Genomic DNA, 11,204 nt, shown 5'->3' with positions numbered 1-11,204 from the left:
TTTGATTTAGTGTGTATGTAGGAGGGTGGGTGTTGGGAGGTTGTCAGGAATCCTTTCATAAGCAACTTCCAGTGGAGCAAAAAAGAGGAAATCAACAAAGAGAGGAGGGAAGTTGCTCCAGGGAAAAAGGGAGAGCTGGTACAGTGACTCCCTCAGGCCATGCCGGGAATGCAGAAGGGAACATGGCAGCACTGAGATTGGAGGCAGAGGCAGGTTCCCCATCATCCCGGGCTGTTTAAGCTACAGTAAGACTTTTTTACTTTATCTTAAAAGTAATTGGAATTCATTGAAGAACCTTATACAGTATGATCCACGGTTTGAGAAGATGACTCCACTGCAGGGATTCTTAAACCTTTTGTATTTCAGAATCATTTAGAGGACTTTTTAAGATGGATTGTTGGTCCACAGCCCAGTTTCTGATTCCTTTTATCTAGGTTAGGGTGGCAGAATCCCATTTCTTACAAGATCCCAGGTGATGCTGATGCTGTTGCTGGTCTGGTGACCACACTTTTCAGAACCACTGGTCTACTGCATTGTGAATCAAATCAATTGAATGGATCAAAAGTGAGTGCCAAATGTACCACTGAGAAAGCAAGGTCATAAGTCTATACAAGAGGTGATAGATGCTGTACCTAGAGAACTAGAAAGAAGTCAACTAATCTAAGGATTATTTAGCAGGCATAAATGGTACTAGGTAGGGTGTGGATTTGAAGGACAAGGAGATGTCAGGAAAAAGCTACTCTACTTTGTCATCTGGAAGAAAAAAACGTCTCATCTTCGGAGTCGGGAACACATAGTAATATATCAGCTCAAAATGAGAGTTTGGGTTTTGTTTTTGTTTTTTTTTTTTAAGGCTCCCCTGACTTTCATTGGCTGGCTGCTATGGGCTACAATCTGACAATAATTAATAAAAAGCACTGGTGCTGACAGCCAAATTATGGAAGAATGTTGGCCTCAAGGAATTCCAGAAAGCATGTTCTAGGAAGCTGCCAGAGAGCACCCCTGGCCCTGCCTGTGGTATTCCCTCAGGAAGGTAGCCCAGGAGCCAAGAAACACTTGGGCTCAGGGTCAGATCTGATTGCTCTAGCTGCAGCTAAGGCCGGTAAATAGAGCTTCTAAAATGAATAAAGACAGTGACTGAGAAGTAGTGAGTACAAGTAGGAAGAGAAGAAAGCAGATAAAAGATCAAACTGAAAAAAGTTAATCCCTGAATTGGAAAGAAATTTCAAAGAGAGTGAATGTAGAGACTGCTCATGACGAGTAAGTTCGCCATGCAGGAAAAGCAGCCTTTGGCTGTTTGCACACCAAAGGAAACCAATGCATGAGACAAAAATGAAAATGGAAAGAAAAGAGAGACATTTTTGAGCAGTTTGAGGTAATGTCCTTAAAGAGGAAGCCACTACAGAAATAAATTAGGGAATTCTTGTATGTGCTAGAGCGCATTCTGAGGAATATTCAGGAAAAGCATGGGCAACCATTAAAACCGGCATATTTTGGAGGTAACCTCTCCAGTGTTTGGAGGAAATAAAAGAGGTTCACCCATGGAAATACCAGAGATAATACCCAAAGGTCTTTGAGAAAGGTTGGCAAACACAAATTTGATAGCATTCCAAAGATCAACCAATGTCTTCTTGACAAAAAGTAAATGGCATCTCTCCCAAGGACAGAAGGCATTTGGCTCAGAATCTAATGGGGAGAACTGTGAGGACTCAGAGCAGGAATGCCCATGAGAAAGGTTCAGTGGAACGTGAAGTGTCAAGGGAATCTTTGAAAGTGAAGTGATGAATATATAAAGTTTTACAGTACCTCGAGGCAGAATATAATTTGGTATATAGTATTGAAAATATAAGACATTTTTATTCTTGGAAAGGATCTTAGCATAAAAGTCATAGGAAGAAGTAAAAGCGAAACAAAACAATAACAAAAACAACCCCTCAAAATAAATATGGGCAATTAAAATTATGAACAGTCAGGGTAATATTTAGAAGACTTTTGCAGAATCCATATTAATATCATGACACCAAACACCATAATGATTATGTGAGGAACATCATTGTTCTTTGAACTGACCAAACAGATTAGTAATAGTTCAATTAGATACCACCTACCACCAAATACCTAAATTCTGGGTGGAGTCCATAGCTTAACATAAAGTGAAGAGTTATGTTTGTTGTTTTGAGAATTTATATGTAGTTTTTTTAATCCACATAATTATGGACATATTTTGAAGGATTCTAGGTATATACTTCTTAAGCTTCAGGAAGAAAAAAAGAGGAGGTGAGATAATTAGTTGGGTTTTTGTTTGTTTGTTTGCTTGCTTGCTTAAGGTTTGTTTTGTTGTGGTTGTTTGCTTGGATTTGTTTGTTTCAAGTAATAAAAACAATTATAATTAACATAGACAAAAAGGAAATTATTGCAAGTTTATGGATAGCTCTTAGAACTGAAGGAATAGCTGAAGAACGAAGCCCAGGAAGGCAGGATCCCAAGCAGCAACTTGGATGCAGGTAGTAGAGTTTACATAACTGTCTTGTAAGGGAGTCTTAATGTGATTAATCAGCTCCAACATTTTCCATCCTGACTCTTCCACTCAAGTTTCCAAGTCCCAGAGACAGAGTTTGAATGATCTAGATCTTCTGCCCAACGTTGGTTAGGAAATGGGGAAATACTCTGCAATCCCACAGATTTCACACAGGTGGAGAGAGGTAGTATCTCAATAGAAAATTGGGGTATTATTATCAGAAGAAGGGAGAGTGATTCAGACAGTGAAAACCAACAAATATCTGCTATAGAATCCTTTAAACATAATATGTTCATAGAGTAACCTTTTGTTAAAAATGTGATTCCATGAACTATTGAAAGACCCTGTTTGTATTCATTAGAAATTTTATATTATATATTTATCCAGAATTTTTTAATAATGAGTTATGTTTTGAACTTAGAGGAGATGTGTGTGTGTGTGTGTGTGTGTGTGTGTTGTTAGAAATGGTAATAATTTGCATAGACATAAGAAGGGTTTATTATTCCAAAAGAATGTCAGCTATGGTGGGAGCTCTGATTCTTGACTGTAACTGAGAGTAGTAACATAATAGCAAACACTTACATAGTGCTTTCTCTGGTCCAGGCACTCTCTAAAGCACTTTACAAATTTTATTATAACAGGGAAGAAGTCACAATGAATGACAATCATTATTTTTCTTTAACTATTTCTAACTTTAGTCCACTTAATTTGTCAATCATTCATTTCTGGTCTTGGAAGCTGGTCTGAACCAATCAGAAGATCCCTAAGTGGATCCAAAGTTCTGGTCTTTACGTGGATGAAAAGTCTTACCATTTCAAGAATCATCCCACTGTGCACCACACAACAAATAGAGAATAGGTGTACTACACAATGATTGGCAAACATGTTGACTCAAGACCTCCTGAGGGCATAAGGGAAACTCTCTTCCAACCCCACACACCTGCTACCGTGAGCCAGAGAAGTGGGTTGAAGAATGAGGGGGGTGGCTGCTATCTAGGAATAAAGTCCCAAGGAGCAAGTTAATACCCAAACATCTTCTTCTGTCTTTTAAGTTTTAGGCAGTATTGAATTCTATTCTAAATATACCCATTTCTTTCAATGTAAAATAAGGATTCAACACACACACACACACACACACACACACACACACACACACACACACACACACACACCAAAAAAAGTAGAATTACCATTCCTTAGAGAAGCCTCCTATTCTCTTTGGTTTTACATTTCTCTCCCTAATACCGTGAAGCATATTTATGATGTGAGAATCACACTTGAACCTCTTCTATTCCAAGCTTCCTTCTGTTCTTTAACTCTCAGTGGAACATTCCCACAGTGTGACACAGAAGATTGTTTCTTAATGGAAAGCAGAATTGTATGCACACCAAATCCCATCAAGTTATACTTTTACTGAAGATTTTGTTAATTCTTAATTGTAATGTCTTTATATTTTTTATGGTACTTGAGACTATCAAAAATAATTGTGAATTTATAATTATACTATTTATTGTTATAATTTGCTTTATGCTATAAATGTATTGCTCTCTCTGGTGAGAGCTTAAATAACACTGCTGTGGGTGCTTTAAAAACAGTTTGTATAGATTAACAGTTCAAGATGTGTTGGGTATCCAACTGAATTTTAGTTATGAGGAGTAGGTTTGAAGGTTCCTGTCAAGGGGATGTCAATTAGGCTCCAAGAGGCAAACTTTCCTAACAGTTTCTGTACAAAGCAGGGGTTACTGAGTAACTGTCCCTACTGTTCAGTAATTGACCCCATTAGCAATGAAAAGCTGAGGGGAGAGGTGTGCAGAGAGTTAACAAAAAGAACCTCAATACAAAATGTCCAGGAAGCAGAAAAACTGAGAGGCACACAATGAAAAGAACATTGTTTCTTGCCTAGTGACCTTTTTTTTTTTCATTTGGCCAAAAAAGGAGTCATGGAATTAAAGTGTACTAGATAGATGCCAACTTTAACACATGACAAAGAGAAGCAAAACTAGGAGATTTTGCTCATGTTACAGATGTTTAGAAATATCTGTATGTTAACTGTGATGGTAGTTATTCTCTAAAGGTATACATGTTAAATGCACATAGAAAGCAACTAAGTATCTATTTCTTCATTCACACTTGGCTCATTCTTGCTTATCTTGTTACCAAGGATTTTACCTTGCACATGGTAAGGATTCAGCAATCCACCCACTCATTCATGCAATATATATATATATATATATATATATATATATATATATATATATATAGCATTTCTTAAACACCTACTGTATTCTGGTGATGAGGATAAAGGAGTGAAGAAACAAAACCCTTCATAGAGCTTGCATTCTGGTTATTACGTTCACTGGCTGCAACCTGGAGAATCAGTGAACATAAAATGTAGTGCTCATGACCCGAACTGGAACCAATGATCTGGGTTTGTTTGAAAGTGTGCTCTGCCACTTCTGAACTGGGTGACCCCGGGCAAGTTTCTTAACCGTTAGAGGCCTCAGTTTCTTTATCAATAAAATGGGATTACAATGAGGTAATATATGTGTTTGTGTGTATATATATGTATGTATGTTAACGTAAGTGCTAAGATCAATGTTTGACACTACTAAGTATCATATAAGCATCAGGTATTCCTGTTAAGGGAAATTGCTCTAAATTTAATGCATGGATAAACAGTCCTCAATTATAAAGGGTAGAGCCCAGAGAAATCAAGACAATAAAACTTGAAGTGCCAAATGCACCTCAATAGACAATTGATGTTTGTATTATTTGTTCAAAGAAGATTGTAGAAGGTGAGAAAGAACATAACCCAATGGTTAAGCTAGCTACTTATATCTCTGGCCTTCAGTTTTTTCTTTTTCTTTTTTTTTTTAAGATTTTATTTATTTATTTGAGAGAGAGCATGAGCAGGGGGAAGGGCAGAGGGAGAAGCAGACTCCCCACCGAGCAGGAAGCCGGACCTGGGGCTCAATCCCAGGACCCCGGGATCATGACCTGAGGCAAAGGCAGACATTGAACCAACTGAAGCACCCAGGTGCCCCAGCCCTCAGTTTTTTCATCTGTAAAGAAGAGGTGATAAAAGACTTTCTTGATAGAGGTTCTATGAGGATTAAAGGAAATGATGTGTGCAAAGTGCTTAGCATAAGACCTGGCTGAGAGTGAGCAGTTACTGAACAGGGGTTATTAAAGTTGTAACCTTACTGCAATGAATTGACATCATTTACTTAGTTTTTGCCAATTGCGTTTCAATTCAAAAAGGACTTAAAACTTTTTCAAAGAGGACATTTCTCTCTCTCTCTCTCTCTCTCTCTCTCTCTCTCTTCTTTCGAGAGAGGGAGAGAGAGTGCAAATGAGTGGAGGGGAGGGGCAGAAGGAGAGAGAGAGAGGGAGATAGAGAATCTTAAACAGGTTCCAGGCTGTGTGGAACCCAAGTGTGGCTCAATCTCACAACCCTGAGATCATGACCTGAGCTGAAATCAAGAGTCAGATGCTTAACCAACTGAGCCACGCAGGCACCCCATCAATGAGAACATTTCTAAACATCATTAAACATTGGTCTCATAGGAGAAAAACACTTCATTGCTCAGTCAAATCATGTATATTAAAGGTTAGTATTACTCCATTAAAAAAGAGATCCTTCCAGTAACTTTCCTTAGTCTGTAGATCCCAGAGTCTAGTAAGAATTTAAAGATTGTCCAACTAGTTAAATTTATAAAGTAGGATCAAATGTACATGAACCTACATAAACCTCTTGAATTGTGTCATAATATATTTAATACTCTTTATTGCCAATGTCTGTATCTGTGTTCATAAGTGAAATAGACTTTTTTAACTTTTTATATTTTCTTTTGGTAATAGGTTAATAATGGGCTTCACATAATGAGTTAAGCTTCTTTATTTATTTTTCTGTTTCCTAGAATATTTTTAAATGACAGTGTTCTCTATTCATTGAACAATTGTTATCATTCCTACAAAGCCATCTAGGTCTACTGTTTGTTTTCAGTTATCATTTATCAATTCCACTTCACTAACTGCTATTTGTTTAATAAGAATTTCTTATTAAAATTGGCATTTTTCTAGTTGTGCAGATATATAACCATCCGTTTCATCAGTTTTTCAAATTCATGAGCATAAAATTACTCCATATGGTCATTTCTTATTTTTTTTCTGTTGCATAATCATTTGCTCCTTTTTTATATTTAAATTGAATTTCCTAAAACAATAAAATAAGTTGAATTTCCCTTTTTCTTGATTATTCTTGTGTGAGGTATATTTTAGTATTTTTTCCAGTTTTATTGAGTTATAATTGACATATAACATTATATTAGTTTAAGGGGTACACCATAATGGTTTGATATATGTGTATATTGCAAAATGATTATTACAGTAAGTTTAATTCATTCATCACCTCACATAGTTACATGTGATGTTATCAACCCTCTCAAATTTCTGCTCTGAATTTCAATGATTTCAATCCTTATCTTAATTTTTTACTTCTTATTTCTTTAGCTTTGGCCCATTATTTTTTGTCCAGCTTGTTCAATTGGCAATTTTGTTAATTTCCCAAAAACTGTGCAAACCTGTAAATTTCCTTTAAATAAAGTACTGTTTTAGCCACATTCCACCAAATCTGTCATGTAGTGCCAACAATGTCATTTAGTTCTAAACAGTTGAGATTTCTTTCATAGTCCTATTTTCTCTGTAGCTCAGGAGTTAATTAATAGTTTCTGAACATATTTGGTAGACACTTTTTTATTTTCGTTTTGTTATTGACTGGACAGGGCTGAAGCTAAATTTGATGGTAAGTCTCAGTCATTGATTCCAATAATTCTGTTCTGGGAGTGCTCCTGGATATAATATCCAGAATCTGGATTCACAGAATCAAGGGAACTACCTAGGGAATGTCATATGCTTTAAGAAAAACTTCATAACAACAACCAAAAAATGTGATTTTTTAAATGTTCACATAAATTTAGGTAATTAAATAAAGAACAATTTCTCCCTTTTTTCTTGAAGGAAACCTCTCCTGTTTCTACACTAGCTTTTGATCAAGATTTCAAAATATTTTAATGAACATGAAATTGATAGACCACATTATTTTGGTGAAAAGAATAATGTATTTCAGAGGATCAGTAAGAATTTGATCAAAAGACAGTTTTGCAAACATATTACATATTTTATCTTTGTGTTCATATTCATAAGAAGACATGAATGTCAAAGAGGAAAAACCTTGAAGACTCTTGTATTAAAAAAAAAAAGCCTTAATTCATCTTATTAGCAGGAATCTGCTATAATTCACAAGATCAGTATTGTTCTCCATGAAACATATTTCTTTTCTTTTGAGAATCCATTTATTTTTATTATACTAATGTCATTTTAATGCTAAGAAAAAACTTTTTTTTTTAAAGATTTTATTTATTTGACAGAGAGAGAGAGCACAAGTAGGCAGAGAGGCAGGCAGAGGGAGAGGGAGAAGCAGGCTCCCCGCTGAGCAAGGAGGTCAATGTGGGGCTCGATTCCAGGACCCTGGGATCATGACCTGAGCCAAAGGCAGCCTCTTCACCGACTGAGCCACCCAGGTGCCCCAGGAAAAACTTTTTTTAATGCCCTGATACCACATGAGAATGTTTTTCTAATGCCACTAGAGCATTTTATTATCACAACCTAGTATTTTACTTTATCAAATTTTTGCATCAGTGTACTTTACTAAAAAACAAAACAAAACAAACAACAGATATCAAACCAAGAGCTGCCATCTTTTACAAGAGGACTATTGTGATGCATTTTTGGCAGGGAAGATGAACTTATATCAAGAAACCAAAACAAAACTTTTTTTTAAAAAAAGTTTGGTTTCTACTGAATTCTATTTGAACTGCAAAGTTATATTACAGTCTCAAAAATGCACTAGTAAATAATTATAATAATTACATATATAATTAATAATAGTTATATAAACTAAGGAATGGTCACAGATCTGATGTGGTTTCAAAGTATTAAAAATTTTAGTCATAGCCTTGGTGATGCTCGTCTTTGTGCCAGCTTTCTAGAAACAAATAAAAATATAACAGGTAAGGATGACATTGAAAACAAATGTAACCAGGCTGGAAGATATGCTGGCACACTTATAACAAATTCTGACTCATTATTTATGGAGTTCAGGGGAAAGTTCCTTTCAAAAGCAGTTTCTTGGCTTAATAAAAGCTCCATTTTTCTAATGGTTTATAAAACACTAAAAAAGGAAAATGCAACTGATTTTGTGATTAAGTGTATTTTGAGATGCATCACCTGTTAATCTCAAATTATATTTATGATTAACTTTTCATCACTACCCCTACCTACCCCTCTATTTTTCTCTTTCTGTTTCACAGAAAAAATTATGACATCAGCATCCAAAGGAATTCTCCGCCCATTTTTAATTGTCTGCATTATCCTGGGCTGCTTCATGGCATGTCTGCTCATTTACATCAAACCCACCAACAGCTGGATCTTCAGTCCAATGGAGTCGGCCAGCTCAGTGCTGAAAATGAAAAACTTCTTCTCCACCAAAACTGATTATTTTAATGAAACTACTATCCTGATTTGGGTGTGGCCATTTGGGCAGACCTTTGACCTTACATCTTGCCAAGCAATGTTCAACATCCAAGGATGCCATCTCACAACAGACCGTTCTCTATACAACAAATCTCATGCAGTTCTGATCCATCACCGAGACATCAGTTGGGATCTGACTAACTTACCACAGCAGGCTAGGCCACCCTTCCAGAAATGGATTTGGATGAATTTGGAATCACCAACTCACACGCCCCAAAAGAGTGGCATCGAACACCTGTTCAACTTGACTCTGACTTACCGCCGTGACTCAGATATCCAAGTGCCTTACGGCTTCTTGACGGTGAGCACAAACCCCTTCGTGTTTGAAGTGCCAAGCAAAGAGAAGTTAGTGTGCTGGGTTGTAAGTAACTGGAACCCTGAGCATGCGAGGGTCAAGTATTACAATGAGCTAAGCAAAAGCATTGAAATCCATACCTATGGGCAAGCATTTGGAGAGTATGTGAATGATAAAAATTTGATTCCTACCATATCTACTTGCAAATTTTATCTTTCTTTTGAAAACTCAATCCACAAAGATTACATCACAGAAAAGCTCTACAATGCTTTTCTAGCTGGCTCTGTACCTGTTGTTCTGGGGCCATCTAGGGAAAATTATGAGAATTATATTCCAGCAGATTCATTCATTCATGTGGAAGATTATAACTCTCCCAGTGAGCTAGCCAAGTATCTGAAAGAAGTTGACAAAAACAATAAGTTATACCTTAGTTACTTTAACTGGAGGAAGGATTTCACAGTGAATCTTCCACGATTTTGGGAATCACATGCATGCTTGGCTTGTGATCACGTGAAAAGGCATCAAGAATATAAATCTGTTGGTAATTTAGAGAAGTGGTTTTGGAATTAAAGTTTTCCATCATTTGCACACTTGGAAAAATTATTTTGGTGAGCTATCATCCAAGTTTTGAGGATAAGAAGAGAGACAACATTTTGCTTTTGTGTCACAATTTATTTTTATCACTCTCTCTTGGGTGACATGTATATTTTGATGGAGATTTCTGAGAGCTCAGCATTAGCAATCACTCCCTTTGGTTTTAAATTATCCTGTACATACCCAATTATGTGCACTGAAAATTAATTTATTCTTTGCTACCATTTGTAAACATTGTTTTTCACATTTTGTAGTTGTTTGTAGTGTAAGTTTGTGATATGATTGTTGTTTCTACATTGATCAGCTATTTAAGCTATTTGGGAGATGAAGATGCACATCTTAAAATATGAAATATTTTCACTAAATATTATAATCTCTAGTTCCAAGTTTGCATAATGTAACAAAGGAAAAGCATTTGTAATTGAGTTCTAAACCTCTTTGACTTCAAAGTGAACAAAGTGTGTGGACTGTCTCTATTTGATCTACTTTTTACCTGTTCACCACATTTTTTGTGAAGGGAGAGTTATTCATGCAGTGAATAAGAAAGATAGTGAAGCAGAACTGTTTTATTCAGGAAGCTATTAGACTTCTCATTTATTTTCATTAAGCTGACTTGCAAATGCAGCCAGCCACTTGTTCTCATGATCTTAAGTTAAATTATTCAAGTATTTTTAAATATCCAATTTTGGGGGATTTGTAGAACCTGGGAAATAATCCTGACAACACTTACTATCTAGGATAGTTCCCTTCCCAGTCCTTACACTTATAATAAAGCAAATAATTTCCTCAAATAACAAAGGAAAAGAATGTGTATAGATACAAATCATATTTATAAGTGGTACATTTATGTACAATTTTGAATAACATATAAATTTAAAATATTTTTTCTAAGCCCTGATATTTAAAAGTTTCATTTTACCATGTGGACAAATAAATAGACAAAACATTTTAGAGGTTTGCCCTATCATTTAAAAGAACCTAAATAAAACTATCATTAAGGTGTTATATATAAGATATTAAACATAATAAAGTGAAGATCTATAGAAAACACACAATGCTAACCCAGAGTAAGATCTCAATGCACATTTATTGAATGAATAAATGAATGTCATTGAAAATCATGGGAAAATTTTTGTTTGTTTCAATAAAGTGACAGTTCTAGCATAGAAATATTAACTGGAATGATATTTTTTATTTCATTTT

General features: G+C 35.7%; 1 protein-coding gene across 1 annotated transcript; it reads left to right on the top strand.

Moving 5' to 3' along the window:
* Nucleotides 1–8,024: 8,024 nt before the first annotated feature.
* FUT9 (fucosyltransferase 9) lies at nt 8,025–9,977 on the top strand. Its single transcript, XM_028104100.2, has 2 exons — nt 8,025–8,100; nt 8,890–9,977. Exons 1-2 carry the CDS (start codon nt 8,025–8,027, stop codon nt 9,975–9,977), a joined length of 1,164 nt encoding a protein of 387 aa, XP_027959901.2.
* Nucleotides 9,978–11,204: the final 1,227 nt, after the last annotated feature.

Source organism: Eumetopias jubatus, unplaced genomic scaffold (assembly GCF_037043125.1).
Source record: "Eumetopias jubatus isolate StellerSeaLion01/CBP00866 unplaced genomic scaffold, mEumJub1_p1.0 scaffold_6, whole genome shotgun sequence".
NCBI lineage: Eukaryota > Metazoa > Chordata > Mammalia > Carnivora > Otariidae > Eumetopias > Eumetopias jubatus.
Note: the sequence above shows the minus strand (reverse complement) of the source record. Positions and strands in the feature narration are given on the sequence as shown.